The 19749-nt window shown below is 42.7% G+C and overlaps 1 protein-coding gene across 6 annotated transcripts in view; it reads right to left on the minus strand.

Moving 5' to 3' along the window:
* Window positions 1-19749, minus strand: part of kansl1a (KAT8 regulatory NSL complex subunit 1a) — a 249505-nt gene that overhangs the window by 202011 nt on the left and 27745 nt on the right. For 5 of the 6 annotated variants that reach the window (XR_013962968.1, XM_080747088.1, XM_080747087.1 and 2 more), the window contains 4 exons: window positions 8538-8679; window positions 8224-8307; window positions 5335-5447; window positions 1759-1900 (listed from right to left, as the gene is read on the minus strand). Coding sequence is in view for 5 of the 6 variants with exons in the window: in XM_080747088.1 (XP_080603214.1) it covers window positions 1759-1900; window positions 5335-5447; window positions 8224-8307; window positions 8538-8679 (481 nt within the window). In the remaining variant the exon portion in view is untranslated. The remainder of the gene's footprint in view (window positions 1-1758; window positions 1901-5334; window positions 5448-8223; window positions 8308-8537; window positions 8680-19749) is intronic. The other variant, XM_080747091.1, reaches the window with a different exon arrangement.

The raw sequence follows: 19749 nt of genomic DNA on the forward strand, positions 1-19749 counted from the left end.
GATTTCTCCTGGACTTGTTCTCCATGTTACAACAACTACAATGCGTGCGCTCCGCACTGCACAGCTTAGCGATTAGCTGCTTCGTTTTGTTTTTCTGTCTCTGTGAGGACTCTCAACTGCTTTGCTCTGCTGCGAGTGTGAATGTCGGCTCTTGTTACAGAGTAGGTGGGGGTGAGGGCTACGGTGATGGGACATTAGTGCGTGTTTACTTGCGGAGCGGGGTTTAGTGGAGATTGTCTTGTGCACGATGCACAGTGGCTGTCCAGCTGTAAGAAATTAATTAATTTGCAAACACAAAAAGACCGCGGTTCATAAAGGCGTATTGAACCGGGTACCGTGCAGGGCGTACCGTACGGTTCGGTTTTATACCGTGAACCGTGGCACCCCTAATATACAGTGAGTGTGCATACCCCCCCGGGCACAGGACTAGTAAATAATAGTTCAACAGACTAGTATATTTCATGTTAACTAGCAGGAGGAGCGCAGACTGTTTAATAGAAATAGATTCTATATACTTGAGCACTATATGTAGTTCATCTGAGTAATGCAACGAGGCGTGTCCCCGGAAATTCGGCCATTCAAATAGTCAGTAGAGACCATCGACTGTAAAACATATTGACAGTGGGAAGCCATTGGTTTCTATGCAGCGAAAATGAAGCTTTTTTTGGCCCTTGGTATGGGTGTCGCCATCATTGTTTTAATGGTACCAGAGGAAGGCTATTGGCTGCCAATGGTCACGTGCAACCGCAGGGATACATGGGACATTGTCTTGAGCTTGCCGAAAATAAAGAACACGAAGAAGAATCATCACAAGCCTATGATCACAAGCCCCTCATACAGCATACCCTGCTATAACACCAAATTGGACCATATTCTCACAAAACGCATATCATGGTGATTGAAACAAGGCTTTAGACTAGCGACAGGAACCATAAAGTATGTATGACAATGTTTATTAAGGTAAGAAAATCAAATGTAAAGGTTCGGGGGAGATGAATGGAATCCTATGGAGAACATGTTGCTTCTGGTACCAGTACAGCGCAACTAGCGGCCAATCATAGGAACTTTCAGTTCTGTGTTTGCTTCATTTTAAATCGGGACAACTACACCCCTGGTCGAGACCCACTCAGTTGACGCAGTTGACTCGGTGCTGCGCTGTGAGCTTTCACAGCGCAGCACCGAGTGCCGCGCTGCGAGCTTGTAGATCTGCTATTTTTGAAAAAGTTGTGAAAATGTGTGCAATTCTTTGAATATATGTATTTTCAAAGCGAACGTTTGCAACTCAGATTTTGCTTCTGGGTGGTCCCTGGAACTAGATATTTTGAGATGGGGGTCCGTGGCCAAATAAATATCATTTTGGGGGTCCTTCACATAAAAGGTTTGAGAACCACTGACATAGTAGTCTCTCAAGAACAGACTAACTGAGCTCCAGTTAAGTGAAAAGGACCTTTTCTTTGACGATGGCTGGCCAGATTGCTGACATAGAAACATAGGTTTTTTCCAAAAATCTTAGGATTCAAAAGACACGGGTCAAAATTCTAATTTTCACGATCTTTCAAAAATAGCAGATCTACAAGCTCGCAGCGCGGCACTCGGTGCCGCGCTGTGAGCTTGTATATCTGCTATTTTTTAATATTTAAAGCATAAAATATTGCGTCATAATGTGTTCAGGCCTAAATGGGCTAAAAGAGCCTTATAAATACGCAGTTTTAGAGGAAACACATTAGAACACACACACACACACACACACACACTGACCTTGCCGTTGAGGTTGGGCACAGTGTTGGGCTGAATGAGGCGTCGCCGTCGACAGCTCATGAGAGGTCGCGTGCGAGCAGCGACACACGTGCTGTCGTAGCCGGAGGGTTGTTGGTGCTTGGCGTCAGTGCTTTCTGTCATTCTGAGGGGAAGAAGAACCAAATGGGACCGTTTCAGACGCAGTCGTCACAAGTCTCACAATCAAGTCTCACAATCTGATGATGATGAAACCACGTTCAGGGACTTCTTGAACAAGGCTTCCATAAGTTTCTCAGTGGAGAAGGAACCCGGCACTGATGCAAAAACTCAAATTCCCATAATCCATCAGGAGATGACGTCATCAGGAAATGATAAACCAGAATTCACAGCAATGTTATGAATTTCTAGCCTGATTTCAGACTCAGCTGACGCTTTAGTCTGACATTGTTCCCCGTTCTGAACGATTTACAGGGAAGGGACTTTGATACTCGTTAGACCCACCCCCACCCCCTGCGCTCATTTGAGGAGCCGCAATTTCGGATCGGTAAACTGCAGATTCATTCATTAACACTCATGTAGCCATGATTTTTTCTCTTCAATGGGCCGCGTTGCCATGGTTACCATAGACTTCCATGTAATTGCGCAATTGTGTAAAAAGTGCACGCCCATGCCTAGATGATGCACCACGTGTGTGCAGGCTGTTCACAGCTTTCAAACAAAAATATCCGCTTGGAAATCCGTTCAGGCATTCATGATTTATGAGCCATTATGTTTTCTTCAGATGTAAACAAACATGGCTGCCATGTTTGAAAGAATGGGTTGGTATGGGGGTTAAACATGCAATTTCGCGATCGCGATCATGCCTAACACATTTCTGGAGGTCCAAAAACATTTTTTGTTTTTTTTTTTTTTTGAAAAAACGTTTTTTTTTTTTTTTTTCAAAAACGGCCCAAACTCGGGAAACTCGGGGTTGGCACAGCACTAGTACCAATACAAACTCGGGAAACTCGGGGTTGGCACCATATGTGTTAACACCAGACCAGAGAAACAGTCCACTCTGAGAGTGGGCAGGTTTATGGGCTGGAACCAGGCTAACGAATTTCAGGTAAATCAATTTATCTCCAGATCACGTTCTTGATCAAAACAAGCCCTTTTCTATTGACCATAACAAAAGCATGGATGGCCGCTGTTATAATTGTCTCCACCAGCCGAAGGCAGGGGGAGAGTATGTTTTCGCCCCTGTCCGTCCGTCCGTGCATCCGTCCTCCGAGTTTGTGTACAGCTAATCTCCGGCGCCGTTGGCCCGGTCGCTGCCAAAATGAGCACACACACTCCCTGGATGCCAATTCAGAACCTCTGCCCCACATTTTTCAAATGGCCCTGTTCTAGCGCCACCTTGAGGCCGATGTTTGCAAAACACATTTCTGTACACTACTCCTACAGATTTTGTCCAAAAATCACGCAAATCGGTAGACAGCGTCTCTACAGTCATGTGATCGACACTCATGGTGGCGCCATGAAAGGCCTAAGATTGGTGAAGAACACATGCCACCCTTTTTACATTGGCCTATTATACCACCACCAGGACGCGTGGCTGGTGGAGACCTGTGCTCGAAGAGCACTTCCTCTAGTTGTTCTTTTGCGGGTGAAAGAAAAGACGAATCGTCGGCCGTTACCGGAAGTAATCCGCTTACATAAGGACGGAGGTGCGTTCACGGGGACTCGAAAATAAGGTAGAAACACTGAAAACCGCTGGCAGAAGCTACTGAATTAATTAACGATATACCTGGCAGTGGACTGTTGAATTAGGTTTTAACAAGCAATTGTGCATAGCACAATACTGTACTCGGTATCAGGACAGAATAAAATGGTGAGAAAAAAAAGAAAAAGAATCAAAAACCTCAAAAGCTTAAACTGCAGCTATATACACGTATGCAGTATCACACAAGCATAAATCCTGTCCTTCTATTAGTCATTCTCTTTTTAAACCAAGGTCTTCAACAGGGGGTCTTACAGAGTTACTACAGAGGGTCCTCCAAATCTTTGTGTGAAAGGAACTTTTTTCTCCTTTTTTCATATTAACCACTTCAACCCTAAGCGTCCATATTCTGAAAACTTTGGCCAAAAATATTCGATCTACAAGCTCACAGCGCCTCTGAACTTGTAGATCGGCTATTTTTGGCAAAGAGGTTTGGTGTAGAGGGGAAAAAGAGCAGACTAAGTACAGAGTGAAAGGTCAAGTTTATTAAGTATTGACGGTTCAAGTGGTTAAATATTTGAAAGCACAAATTGACATGAATCCAAAATACACTGATGATTGGGCTGTCAAACAATGAAACTATATGGAATCTATGAACAGGTTGTGGGGGTCCCTGCTTCATCTCTCTCTCAACTAAGGGGTCCTTGGCCTGCAAACGTTGAAGACCCCTGTTTAAAACCATTAAGGCCCGGGAACGCATCTGTGTCACATAACCCCTTTTAACCATAATATATTTTAAACTGGCTATTCAAAAATAGCAGATATACAAGGTCATAGCTAGAGCTGTCACGAATCACTATGACCTTGTAGGTCTGCTATTTTTGAAAAAAAAAAAAAAAAAAAATCTTTGAAATATATTCTTTTAAAGCAAACATTTTTAACTCAGATCTTTGCTTCTGAGGGGTCCCTGGAACAAAATATTTTGAGATGGGGGGTCTGCAGTCAAATACATATAATTCAGACATTAAAACCCTTGAGCACCACAGATGAAGAAACATACGTTTTTTTCAGAAAACCATTAGGATTTAAAGGACCTATAATCAACTTTTTCTTGAAAAACGGATGCTAAAATAAAAATAATGTCGAAAATATTTTATAAAAAAGATTAAGCTTCATATTAGGGGTGGGCGATATGGTGATAATTATCGTGGAGACGATACAATGTCTCCACGATATGCTTTTTCAGAGATATCGTATATATCGTGATACAATTGAGGGAGCCTTGTAAAACATCCTGTTTAATCGTTAATACAGAGATTCATTGCAGAATTTAATTTAAACCTGCATTTTGGTCTAAATCAGTACTTCTCAAACTTTAAAATGTCAAGGTCTCTACTTAACTCTGACAGTATACAAATGAAACCAAATGGACCCGTAAGGGTCCATTTGGTTTCATTTGAACACTGTCAGTTACATACTTGTAAAGTTCAATTTAGACCTCCCAAAAGGAAACCAGAGTCTAGTTTTTGTCAAGTAACTTGAAAAATAACCATCAAAATCAATGTGAAAAAGAATCATGATAAAATCGTGTATCGTGATACAGCTTGGGAAAATATTGTGATATTGTATTTTTCCATATCGCCCACCCCTACTTCATATATGTGTTTCTATTAAAAAATGAACACAAAAAGCATAAAATAATGATAAAATTATCATTATCAATTATCATTTGACTTTATTTATATCCCTCGAAACATTTTTATTGTAGCGTCCGTTTTTCAAGAAAAGGTTGACTATAGCTCCTTTAAGAAGACATTTTGAGGCATTTTTCAGGTCTTAACGTCTAATTAAACCGTAGCCTGGCAACGGCTGAGAGAAATTAGCATTAACGGCGTCACCTGTTGAGGACACCGTTGACGGGGCGGCCATTCTGGCCCCTCCAGGGGCCCAGCTCTGTTGTGGCGGTGACGTGGGCAGTTACTGTGTGCTCCAGGCGCTCCGAACTACCATCCTGGACAAAGAGATAAGAACCCTGCCGGTTAGACAACACCCAAATGACAACCATGGTGACAATGTGGGGCTGACAAACAGCACGTTACAAAACCTGGCCTGTTTGAAAAGGGCAAGGGCAACACAAAGAAAAAGGTCTAATTTTGTCAGCCCCGGCTATGTACATGAGACAAATCTCTCTCTGCAGTTAAAACAAGAAGATAAAGGCCTCCGAGAATGAGTCACAGTGGAGACAGTTTGACATCAACAGCTCGGCTCCTCCATATTAGCTTTGTATACCAGTGTTTCTCAAAATTTCAAATGTCAAGGTCTCCCCTTAACTCTGACAGTGTACAAATGAATTTAGACCCCCATAAATGAACCTAACAGAGTCCCTGGAATCCACTTTGAGAACCACTGTTGTATACAAGCTAATATGGAGCTTTTATAATATGGATGTATTTTTTGTACGTTTTTGCAACTGCAGTACAGTTTTTATTGCCATCGGATGAGAGGACCCCGCCCAGAAACTGGTTTTAACAAACAGGTTCAACTCATTATCATATTTATACAAATTAAGATACTTTAAATCTTTACTAGATGGGTTTGTCTGTATGTTCACACTAAAGTAGACGAATCGTAGCCCATGCCACTACTAACACATATATATCGTCTTTGTCGAGCGGAAACCTCATATCTCCAAGTTTCAAATGTGTACGTTCTTTCGTAAAGTAAAGCCCTGCTTCATCATACAAGGTGGTCGCACTAAACTAGTGAAAACAGCAGATCTACAAGCACACAACACCTCGCACCGCGAGGCGTTGTGTGCTTGTAGATCGGCTGTTTTCACTAGTTTAAATCATTTTTAAAATGATAAATGCAAAAAGAACGGTTTTGGACATACAGGGTTTTCACTCGACAACGACAATGTAATATAATAGTTCTTTACAGTAGCGACAGACAGGAAACAGGGTGCGAAATATGGGGAAAACATAGATGTTTGAAAAGATCTAGCACACATTCTTCAGATATTGTAGATATTAGAAGGATGAAGGCATTACTTAACAGCATTAAGTAATAAGCCAAAATACAGAGCAGCAGGGGGTACATCTGAATATATCTCGAGTGAAACAAAGAGGTAAGACACCTCCTAATGAATTACATTCAGATGGAGCACCTTTTGACGTTGACAGCAATTACAACCCTGTACACTGTACAGAAATCTGTTAACATGAGGAAGCCTACAAGGAAGTCTACAGCCTGGGCATACAATATCTTTACAGTCGGTAATAAAAACGTTAGTGACCAACTGTCTTGAGATACAAAATAATGCAGTGACCAGAAATCCAACCGTCTCCTTAACTTTGTTCACAGTACCAAGACTTTGTAGCAACTTTCATTTCACAAAATGAGTTGCGAAGGGACAACAGTGCACAAGTCTGAGTGCTTCATGGCTACACCTCAATGGGAAATCATGGCAAATCATTCATGGTGAACCATGAATAGAAACAAGAACTAACACAGGTTCGTATGGTAACCAAATTCCGAGGTTAAACCTGATCTGTTGGGCGCAGAAGACAATCAGGACAAGTTTTGGGCCCAATTCCCCTCTCCCAATAACCACAGGGGCGTTCCCCGTTTTAGGCTGGTCTGACTGTCTGCTCCCTTCAGGGTTCCCACACATCTTTACTAATGAATTTCCCAAACATTTCCAGAATATTTAACTGAATTTCCAGGACTATATAACAATGATTCAGCGCAATAACGAGTCTCTTACTCCTATGTGCGATGTTCAAAGACAGGCAGTGCAGAAAAAATGAAGCGTGCAAGCCACGAACGGACCGGGGCGTGCATGCGAATCGTGCGCCCACTGACATCGAAAGGTAAGAAAATCGTGTCAGGAAACCCTCAAAGTCAGTGGCAGCAAATGAGTTAACCAAAAACAAAGCATAGCCATTTTTTCCAGGACTTTCCAGGACCCTTGATCCATTCCAAAACCTTTCCAGTACTGGGGGGGGAAAAAAATCTAATTTCAAAATATTTCCAGGAATTTCATGACCGTGGGAACCCCGTCCCCTTGTTTGTTTTGCTCTTAAGTCATGCCAAAGCATTTAAGCGTAACTGTCTTGTTGTGTGCACATTGTGATCATGACAGGATTGAAATCTGACATTATCCCATTTAGGTCTAGAATTATTGAATGCTTTAACCAGTGAAAAATAGCAGATATACAAGCTCACAGCGCGGCACCGAGTGCCGCACTGCGAGCTTGTAGATCTGCTATTTTTGAAAAAGTCGTGAAAATGTGTGCAAATCTTTGAATATATTTTCAAAGCGAACGTTTGAAACTAAAATTTTGCTTCTGGGGGGGTCCCTGGAACTAAATATTTTGAGATGGGGGTCCGTGGCCAAATACATATAATTTTGGGGGTCCTTCACGTGAAAAGGCTTGAGAACCACTGACATAGTAGTCTCTCAGGAACAGACTAACTGAGCTCCAGTTGAGTGAAAAGGACCTTTTCTTTGACGATGGCCAGCCAGATTGCTGACATAGAAACAAACAAGGATTCAAAAGACACTTATAGAATCGGGTCAAAATTCTAATTTTCACGATTTTTCAAAAATAGCAGATCTACAAGCTCGCAGCGCTGCACTATATCTGCTATTTCTCAACAGTTAAAGCATAAAATAATAATACACAATAATGTGTACCCGTTCTGAATGGGTTATATGACTTGTTTTTGTCTAGTTTTAGTTTTAGTTTTTTTTGGGGACTCCTCTAACAGGCGCCAAGTATTACCTGAGTGTTTAGAGCCTCTGCCTTCATGTCTGGTGGACCGGCAGGCAGTGTGCTGGGGGCCATGCCGCCCAACTCCACTGAGCCCTGTAGAAACAGAGACCCTGGGTTAAGACTTTAATCCACACGCTGACAGGAGTTACCACATACGTAACCGCCCCGAAAAAAAAAAAGCACTAATCTTCATTGCATGTTGCTCTATATTAAGTGAAGGAAATTAATTCTAAATCAACGCCATCTCCTTTTTCTGCCCTGGTTTCCTTTGCTTGTGTTTGAACGTACAAACAAACGTCGACGGGGTTCGGGGGCACACTGACCTTGCTGGCACGGATCTGTCGGTAGATGTCCGTCTGCTGTCGGATGCGGTACTCCAGGTCCGAGATGTGGGCCTGCAGCCAGTTCCAGTGGCTTATGATGGCAGCTCTCTCCACCGTGTAGCGGCTCTCCGCCCGCTTCCATCTGACACAGAATGGACAGAAATCACACCGGTTATGGGTGAACAGCTTATGTGTCTGCAACTGAACAAGTGAGCTGACGTACGTCTGATTAGAGATGCTCCGATCACCGATCAACTGGAATCAGTATCTGCCGATACCGATATTCCCGATCACGGCGTCAAATCCATAAATTCTTCTATTTATTGGGTTACTGTAGCAGCATTTATATATTTAATGATTCTTTTTATAAAACATTGACATTGTATATCAAGTATAAACATTAGGAGATTGCAAGCTGAGGTCCTTTAGAATCCAATTAAACTTGTAGGGGTTGAAGCCGAGGTTACATTCAGTCCCACAGGTAAATATGGTGAACATAGCTGATCTAGCTTGTAGATCGGCAAAGCCGATACCGATCAAGACCGATCAATCGGCACATCTCTAGAGCTGATATTAAGTCAGATTACCCATAGAAATAAAAATATAGGCTTTCATTCTGATCAGTGCTGTACTTCCATATCAAACACGGAAGGACTAGGGCTGTCACAATTATTACATAATCGTCTAATCGTGATTATTTGACATTATCGCAATTATTTTGTCATAATCGTGAATGTTGAAAAATGTCAGAAATAGTGGAAATAGCAGATCTACAAGCTCACAACGCGTCGCATCGCAACGCGTTGTGAGCTTGTAGATCGGCTATTTCCACTATCAATGTTATTTTTTAAGTAGTAAGTTGTCAAATATGTCAGTAATGTATTTGTATATTTAGGTTATGTGTCATATCTACCATATGCAACTTCAAAGCCTAAAAGCCAAACAGAAATGTAATTATCAACGACAAATACACAATTAAATCGATAATCGCCAATTATTTGAGTGACAATTAATCGTCATGTAAAATGTCATATCGTGACAGCCCTGAGGACGACAACATTTGTTTGGTATGAAGATGTCATGGTATCTACCATCACATCCCACAGCCAAGTACAGTAGGTGACTGGGAAAATGCAAGTAGGGCACTTACCTATCAATATCTTTAATATTTATTGAATTAATAGTTGATATAAAGTGCCTTTATTGATTTCGTACAACTAAAAGGCATTAGTAAAGACATCCTGTGTTAATTACAATCTATTGATATGCAGTTGTGTTTCAGTAGCGTGACAACACTTGTAGATCTAATGGAAATGGCAAAAGTACGAAACATGATAGATGCATCTATCAAACAAGCTTTCAGACCAAGAGACCCCATCTTTCACATTGTATTATCAATCGCTAAACAATTGGATATTCAGTCAAAACAAGTCTATTTGGGGCAAATTATTGGCCAGCACGCCTCCAGGGATTTCCCCTGGTTGGACTGCAGAAGTCAGAGACTAGGAAAAGCGTCCAGCAAACGCAACACTACTGCAGCCAGCCTGAAAGCTAAACCGACAGAACAGTACACCATGCACGCAGCGCACAGATTACAAAATAAGATGGGTTCCCGTTAGGCAGATATTTTACAGGGCAAGGAACACAGCTCCAGCAAGAGCAGAACACTTCCATTTTACCAGTATAACACACTGAATGGGCATCTCAGAGGCAGACGGGGGAGAGAGGAAAATGTCTGCTCTGTGCACCGTGGAGCTACGCCCGCAGAGGGCGCCATTTCATCAAAATATACGCGTAGGAACAATGAAAATAATGAGTCAGATGGCAGACAAAGATAGAACTTGCATGCCCTCCCCCCCTCCCCTTCTCTCTGTTTTCAATTTCAAGAGCTCCTACCAGGATGGAGGAAGTGAAAAAGGGCTGCGAGAGGAGGATGGAGCGAGAGAGAGAGAGAGAGAGAGAGAGAAGGAAGGGAAGAATGGGAGGAGAAGAAAAGGGACAGGAAGACTCTGCCAGCCCAGAGAGCCACAGACTGGCTTTAAGAGCGGTCTACAGGCCCGCAGGGCTCTGAACAAGGGGAGGTGGGGGTGGGGCGGGAGAAACTGGAGCAGTATGACAGTCCCTGGGATGACTCCAATAATCCAACTAGGAATCCTGCCTTTAGACGGCAGCTTTTTTTTACGGCTTGCTTTGTTTTGCGGGGCGGCAGCCGGGGCACTAAAGAGCCATTACTCGCACGAAAACCCACAGTGATGGCATTCTTCTTCGGTTTCATTTCTATTCACTCGGCTTATCAGTGGTGACTCGTTCGGGCTCGTTTGCCTCAAGGACACTGCTGTATTAACCACACTGGATCCAGCGGTGTGGCGTGTTTCTGTGTTGCCGACCTAAACGAGACTCTAGCTCGCATCGGCAAGCTTACATAGGGGGGGGGGGGGGGGGGGGGGGGTGGACGCTAACAGATGTCGCAACCTTCTTGCTCACGCCTCTTGACCAGGGGCGTCAATTGGGTATGGCAGGGATATGCAGCTGCCATACCCTGGGTCCAGGGGGGGAAAATAAAAGTTACTTTTAAATATAAATCCATGAATGTCTCTTTGTCTATCTGTGCTGGTTATTATGTTGTTAAATTACAGTAAAATAACTACAAATGCAAAATTTAACAAAATGGTCACTTTAACAAGGTATTATAATTATATTCTCCACACTTGTATTCTCCCCATCTTGACAGAATGGTAAATTCCCAGGTTCCGCAGGTCAGCTGCACAGGTGCAATGCATTATTGTTAATTGTGGCACGTTTACTAACATGCCAAGTTTAGCTGCACTTGAACAAACATAAAATAAATGTATCATGCCTGTTGGTAAAGGTATGGCAACATGACTGGTGTCTTGCACGTGCGCACCAGTCATGTTGCCATACCTTCGCTTTTTCTGAACTGACGCCACTGCTCTTGACAATCAACTGGATCAATGTAGGGATGGGGCGTTAAGTAATATTATCGTTTACTGTGATAAAAAAACTCTCATGATAATCTTATCACGGATTCATTCATTGTGATAGCGTCCTCCGTCATGCACTGGGTTCAATTCACCTTTTATTTTCCGAGCTGCATATCCGGTACCATTTAAACCCTCTATAATTGGTGAAAGGTACTTATAATATACGTACTTGATAGTCTTTCACTCTATCAAATGTATGTGCCAAAAAATAGCCGATCTACAAGACGCGTTGTGAGCTTGTAGATCTGCTATTTTTTTGGCAAATGTTCTGCCCCAGGTTAATGGATTTAGATTATCGCGATATCATCGTAAATCGCGATTTCTTTTGCCACAATAATCGTGACATGAAACATTCATATCGTCCCATCCCTGGATCGATGCACCTGCATCTCATTTGAGTGTGTCCCCCTGCCCATAGAGGGGTCTTCCTCTGTACAGGGGTTTTATACAGGGAGATGCATTCATGTAATATGAAGGGGATTGGTCACATGAGCTCGCGAGGATCCTAAATACATCGCTGCCTGAGGCATGGACAGAGATCCCGGACTCCGTATTGGCCTGTTGACGGGGCTATGGTGTGGTGGAGGTGTGTGGACAAGGGACACAGTAGCGGTGAGGGAAAAATGCTCACTGTAAAGCCCCTTTTCCACAGACCCCACTCCACACCACACCGCCCACTTGTGCCAGGTTTTCCACTACAAGGACCTGGGTAGAGTGGTGTGAAAGTGGTACTAAACATGGTACTAAAAAGTATCCAGTCTAGAGTAGGTCTTGACTGATCACTCACTGACTTTTCATTTAGACCACCAGGATATAGTTGTAATACATGATAATAGATTCTATTATAGTGTGTTATAATTATCATAGTAATACATTAAAGCAGGCTTGTCAACTCTCCTGGATCTCCCAGGAGTCTCCTGGATTTTGAACCCCTCTCCTGGGAGTCTCCTGGATTGGCAAATCTCCTGGATTTCTCCTGGATTTTGTATCAAACTCCCAAAATTCACCAGAACACAGGAAATGACATCTACTATGTTAATTTTTTTCTGGGGGAGGACCCCCAGACCCCCCGCTTTAGGGGTGGGGGCAATGCATGCAAGAAAGATCATACAGATATTCACTTAAGTAATGACTTAAAGATGAGAAAGATATCCTTTTGCTTCAGTCATCAAATCTGTACACCAACATTTGGCATTTTAAGGCTGAAATTGTACCCATGCGAGTAAAGCAAGCCTGATAAAGGTACCAAATATGCACAAAATTCAACAGAACACAGGACAATATATCTATTAATACGTTTTGGGGAGAGGACCCCCCTGGGGGGTCATTTCTTACCCCCCAAAAATAAATCTCCTGGATTCTGACAGTCCAATGTTGACAACCCTGCATTAAAGGTATATTCAGTGATTGTATTTCATTCAAATAAAAATATAATTGTTACATTTTCCATTAATTCTCCTCACTAGAATGTGTGCTGACCATATAAGGACTTCCACCATGGCCCGTGTTGTGAGCATAGCTAGATTCGGTTTTCAGAGGTGGCCAGCCAGTCCTCGACCAATCAGGGTAGAGTATGGCCGTAGTTATGTTATGATGTTTAGTTATGATGGTCAAAATAAAAGTTTTGAGAACCACAGTCGCTCTGAATTAAGAACGTCTGCTAAATGCCTAGATTGTAAACTACTGAACTCACAAAATGCCACAGTCTCGTAGTAAATCAGTATTATACATATCCTGAAGCTGGAGACGTAGGCCTACCGATATTCAGTGATTGGGTCTAATGATCAAAACGATTATAATGGTGTAAAAAATCTATAAAAAATTACACATTTCCACGCTGTAAGGCCAGTAAGGGACAAGATGACCCCCGGCCACTTTCATTATCACTGAATACACCTTTAATACTTTATAATGTATTATAATCACAGTTATAATCCATTATAATTAGGATAGTTGTAATACAAATTTATATTGTATTATAATCACAGTTAAAAGGGTCAATTTATTTCTTACCGATAGGGGTACTTTTGTGTAATGGAAAATGTAGATATTTTTATGTGGTGTGGTGTGGTGTGGTGTGGTGCTAACACTGCAGTCGAAAAGGGGCTAAAGTGGCACGAGTGTGGTTTAACCCAGTGGTTCTCAACCTTTTTTCTGCATGGGCACACTTTTCATGTCCCAAGAATCCATGGGCACACCAACATAATACGGGGGTGTAAATATCGTCACTGTCGGGAAGAAACCTTGTATCTCCAAGTTTCAAATTTGTACGTTTCTTCGCAAAGTAAAGCCCTGCTTTGTCATACAAGGCCATCCCACAACAGTAGTGAAAACAGCAGATCTACCAGCACACAACGCCTCGCGGTGCGAGGCGCTGTGTGCTTGTATATCGGCTGTTTTCACTAGTTTAAATAATTTCTAAAATGATAAATACAATACTGGCTTTCAAGCAGTTTCAAGGGGCACACTCAAGGGGTACAAGAACCACTGGTCTAGCACGCCACTGAGAAAACCCATAACCGATGTGCCAACATATTTTTCTCATTTACTTGTATATCTGCCATTTTTAAAAGTATAAAAGATATTGGTTAAAGTGGTTACGTGACACAGAAACGGCACAGGAAGAGACTAAAAGGCAAACACTGTGAGTCCAGTGACGTGGACAGCACGGTGGACGACAGTAACACAGGGAAAAAAAACCCTCCTTACACAAGGGCCTGGGCTCCAACACACAGACACCCCCACCCCCTCCAGCACACCATCTACCCCCTTACTCCCATACACAAAGCACCAGTTCCCTATGGCCTCCGTTTTTTTTCCTGGTGGTCAGCACATTCCCCATTGTGGTGCTTCGCTGGACGCAAGCACATATGTTCGGCAGCACCAGGGCGGTTCCTATACCATACCAACCTGGCTAGAATCAACAATGGCCCATAGCCCAGCACTCCGACCAAAAAAAAAAAAAAAAAAAAACGCCAACAAGCCCCTGGGGTTGAAAGCAAGCCAAGTGAGCTGACCGAGTTCAACACCTGATATACAAGGACCGGCTTTCCAGTGGAAATCTACTACGCTGAATAACCCATTTAGAACGGGTACACATTATAGTGTATTATGTTATGCTTTAACTATTGAAAAATAGCAGATATACAAGCTCACAGCGAGCTTGTAGATCTGCTATTTTTGAAAAATTATGAAAATTTGAATTTTGACCTGATTCTCTATAAGTGTCTTTTGAATCCTTCTTAAGGTTTTTTGGAAAACCCCTGTGTTTCTATGCCAGCAATCTGGTTAGCCATCGTCAAAGAAAATGACCTTTTCACTTAACTGGAGCTCAGTTGGTCTGTTCTTGAGAGACTACTATGTCAGTGGTTCTCAAACCTTTTCATGTGAGGGACCCCCAAAATTATATTTATTTGGCCACGGACCCCCATCTCAAAATATCTAGTTCCAGGGACCCCCCCCCAGAAGCAAAATTTGAGTTACAAACGTTCGCTTTGAAAATACACATATTCAAAGACTTGCACACATTTTCACGACTTTTTCCAAAAATAGCAGATCTATATCTGCTATTTTTCACTGGTTAAATCATTCAATAATTCTAGGCCTAAATGGAATAAAAAGGAGTTCTCGTAGTATACGTCCCTGGAAGCCTTTCTATATGTCCCTGTGGGCAGTTAACAAGAAGCCAGACAGAATGTGCACCGTTGTCATATATACATACATGTTACTTTAACTGGTGATGTATTTGCCACCAAACAAGGTCACCGCAAGGCCTATTCAGATATTTCAATTAGGGATGCACCGAAAATTCGGCCACCAAGATTATTCTGCCAAGTGCCGAATGAGTGAAAAATATTCAGAAATGGCCTGAAGTGATGCCACAACTGTGTTTTTACCCATATAACGCCAACGCTACACTGTAAACAGCAATTCTGTATTGAAATCATAGAAAAACAACCCCTCCAAGTCCATTTACAAACAGTGCAGGAGACAACGGTGTGTGTACCAGAGCCATGGGCTTGTGTGTAGCCGACGTTGAGTGCACATGGTCACACTAGCCTCTAGTCAAACTAAACAAGTTCAAACACATTCCACACGTTCATAACATAACGTGGTCTTTCAAAACGCCGATGTGTAGCCAGCGCCATGGGTCTGTCTGTGTGCACGCGCAGTCTACGTGACGCAAGCCAACCAGTTAAAAATCTGTTAATCGTACCTCTGTACTAATTCTACATTCCACGCCCTTAACACCACCGAAAAACAATCGACGTGCTTCCCGCAATTCAAATGATGATTATCGGAATCCATCCAGCGTGAATGTTAACCCATTTAGGCCTAGCATTATTGAATGCTTTAACCAGTGAAAAATAGCAGATATACAAGCTCGCAGCGCGGCACTGTAGATCTGCTATTTTTGAAAAAGTCGTGAAAATGTGTGCAAATCTTTGAATATATGTATTTTCAGAGCGAACGTTTGTAACTCAAATTTTGCTTCTGGGGGATCCCTGGAACTAGATATTTTGAGATGCGGGTCCGTGGCCAAATAAATATCATTTTGGGGGTCCTTCACATGAAAAGGTTTGAGAACCACTGACATAGAAGTCTCTCAAGAACAGACTAACTGAGCTCCAGTTAAGTGAAAAGGACCTTTTCTTTGACGATGGCTGGCCAGATTGCTGACATAGAAACATAGGTTTTTCAAAAAATCTTAGAAGGATTCAAAAGACACTTATAGAATCGGGATTTTCACGATTTTTCAAAAATAGCAGATGTACAAGCTCGCAGCGCGGCACTCGGTGCCGCGCTGTGAGCTTGTATATCTGCTATTTTTCATTAGTTAAAGCATCAAATAATTATACACAAAATGTGTACCCGTTCTGAATGGGTTAAAATGATTCCAAGCCAGACAAACACCACAAAGCATGGGGGATATGGACAGGTGGACAACAATGCACTATTGCAGAGTTTACGTGACATTGATGAGTGGACAGCAGTGTGACCAATGACCATTAGGTTAGAAAAAACACAAAGGAGTCACAGCTATGACTAAAATTGACCTAATAGGGTGAGGTCGCGCCATGTCTTGGCCATCTGGCCAGTGATGTATATCGGAACAGTTACCTATATATGGAGACCCCGGTTACCCATAGATATTCACAGATATGGGCTTAATATTGATGACATCAGGGATCTCCATATATGGGCTATAAATGGGCATACAGGGGTTGACACTAAGGTCTCAGAGGCACATGCCTGTCGGGCAAGTACAGGTCATGTTCTACTTGCCCAAAGGTTATGCCCAATTGCCCACTTGCCCGAAAAGTACAGTAAATTGTCCATTATAAAATGATAGGTACGATTTTAATTACCGCTTCTTTACTTTCTGGGTCTGTGCGATAAAAATGTCATACTGTACCTCAATACTTACAAATCCAAAAACCAAATACCTACATAGCTACGATTGAATATGTCTGTGGTTTATATTTTTAAATGTAGCAACAGTAAAAACAGCACATTATAGGTAAACAGTGCTCTTATTTTACATTCCGCAGACCAGAAGACAGAGCATGCTGGGCACGTTCAGGTGTTTAGACAAATATCTCTTGTGTTTATAGACGGTTGCGTCGTCCTCTCAAATGAGCACTTGCCCGGTCGGGCAACCTGAGAGCAAACTTCACCTGCCCCCAGGTTTTATTTACCTGCCGGGGGCAGGTTGGCAAGCCTTAGTGTCAATGCCTGGCATAAAAGGGATTTGGTTCCCAGGCATCACAGGGATCTCCATATATGCGCATAAAAGGTATGTTGTTCCCCTGACATCACAGTGATGTCAGAGCGTGAGAGTCAATCAAACAAAAAAGACAAGCTTTAGTACAGACAGATACGGCACTCAAGATGTGACGGTTCTGATAGTAAACTGCAACCCAAGGTCGCAATGAATAATACAAATACAACTTATCACATTCAGTGGTTCGTATTCGGTTTCCGGACATGTTTTTAGCTCATTTTCATTTCGGTGCACCCCTAATTTGAATATTGTTACTGATAGGTCAAATTCTGCATCCTCTGCGATACGTCTAGCTTTCAGAGGCTTCGTTATGCATGTGGCACTTAGGGGAATACGTGCAGAGACCAACGCATCTACTTACAGCCCACTTCATTTATTAACCATTTAATACCTTAGTTGACCGGAGCTCCCCAGGGGTCTATACTTGTCCCCCTCCTTTTTTTCCCTCAACACAAATGTCTTTGCCAAAATTTGCCGAGCTACAAGCACGTAAGCTTGTAGATCACTTATTTGCCCAAATGTTCACGCCAGAATACAGACTCGTGTCAAGAGAACCATAATAGATTTGAATCCAATAAATCCATGCCTGAACTGCAGTGGTAGTAAGGATGAGAGCATTAGGATTGTATTGATTCAGATTCTGCCTAGCGATTCCCTGTTTCAGTTCCAAAAAGGTTCAAATTTCAGCCAATCAGGATAGTGCCCACTGATCAGCTTCAATTTGATAGTGTTCCACTTCTTTGTGTCATCACTTCTAGCTTCACCCTTACGCTGTGTGATTTCTCTCTCCTGATTGGATACAATTGGCATCCCGATTCCCGATTAGGGATGCACCGATATGGAAATTCTTGGCCAATACCGATAATTGTTTCCATATTTGTTTCCCCCTTTTCTTTCGTGTATCATCGTCCTTGACGATAGTTTGACGACATTTTATTTCACAAGATTTCTTTTGTGCCAGCCAGGGAAACAAACAGATCTTCATTATAAAAAATAACTGTTCAGAAACTATAGGCTTGGTAGGCTGCAGAAAACGAATACGCCAACATAGCAAAACGTATACTTAATCAACAACATAATATTGGCTACTGCCACCCTTCAGCTTTATTGGCCGATATTGACCAGAAACTGCAAATATCGGCCGATACAGATGGTGCATCCCTATTCCCGACCTGAGAGAGTGCGAGATCATTTAGCGACCTCCAACCGGGTTGCAACCTGGTCCGTAGTTTTCAGCGACCGGGTCGCTAAATCCACCGACCGGGACGCTAAATCCACCGACCGGGACGCTAAATCCACCGACCGGGTAGGTAAATCCACCGACCGGGTCGCTTATCCACCGACCGGGCTGCTAACCCTAACCCTAAACTTAACCTCAGCAACCGTACCTCAGTAACTAACCTGCCGACGCAACCCTAAATCACCGACCGGGTCGCTAACGCTAAATCTACATACCGGGTCGCTAAATCACCGACCGGGCCGCAAAATCACCGACCGGGTCGCTAAATCTACCGACCGGGTCGCTAAATCTACCGACCGAGGCGCTAAATCTACCGACCGGGGCGCTAAATCTAACGACCGGGCTGCAGTTTTAGGTCGGTAGACCGAGCGACCCGGTCGGTAGATCTACCGACATGGTCGCTAAATCTACGGAGCTACCCGGTCGGTAGATCTACCGACCTGGTCGCTAAATCTAACGACCTAAAACTGCAGCCCGGTCGGTAGATTGGTCGCTAAATCTACCGACCTAAAACTGCAGCCCGGTCGGTAGATTTAGCGACTCGGTCTGTAAATCTAGCGACCTGGTCGGTGATTTTGCAGTCCGGTTGGTAGATTTAGCGACCCGGTCGGTGAAAACTACCGACCAGGTTGCGACCAGGTTGGAGGTCGCTAAATGATCTCGCTCCTACTGCTGAAAATACATGTTCTGTTTACTGAAGAGCTTGAGAGACAGGGAGGCCTGTTACTTAACATAATAATAACTAATAGTAACAATGTTGTCAGAATATTGTTATTAAACACTTATTTGACCAAATGAATGTTACCTAATTAGCTATTTTAACCAAATAACACAATTGTCTTTAAACTAATCAATATTTATCAACTTTAAGAACTATAATTAATATAACCTCAGTGGAAAGCATTAGCAGCCCATATGGGCTTACATTTTGAGCTTCGTGTTGTAGGTCTTATTTAGGACAACTGCACGCATCACAGTAGGGGAAAAACTGTTCAGAGCTTTGCACACAAATGGCTCTTTTCAACCAAGTGTCCTGAAAGCAACAAAATGATGGGAGCCTGCACAAAAAACTAATTTCACCCACTGATTTACACCTGTGATTTCAATAAAGGGAACGCAGACCAAAGAGAAAACGTAATGCCACACAGAGCGATAACTGCATTTGTGATGAAAAGACTACATGCT

This window comes from Nannobrachium achirus (assembly GCF_963921795.1).
Source record: "Nannobrachium achirus genome assembly, chromosome: 18".
Classification (NCBI taxonomy): domain Eukaryota; kingdom Metazoa; phylum Chordata; class Actinopteri; order Myctophiformes; family Myctophidae; genus Nannobrachium; species Nannobrachium achirus.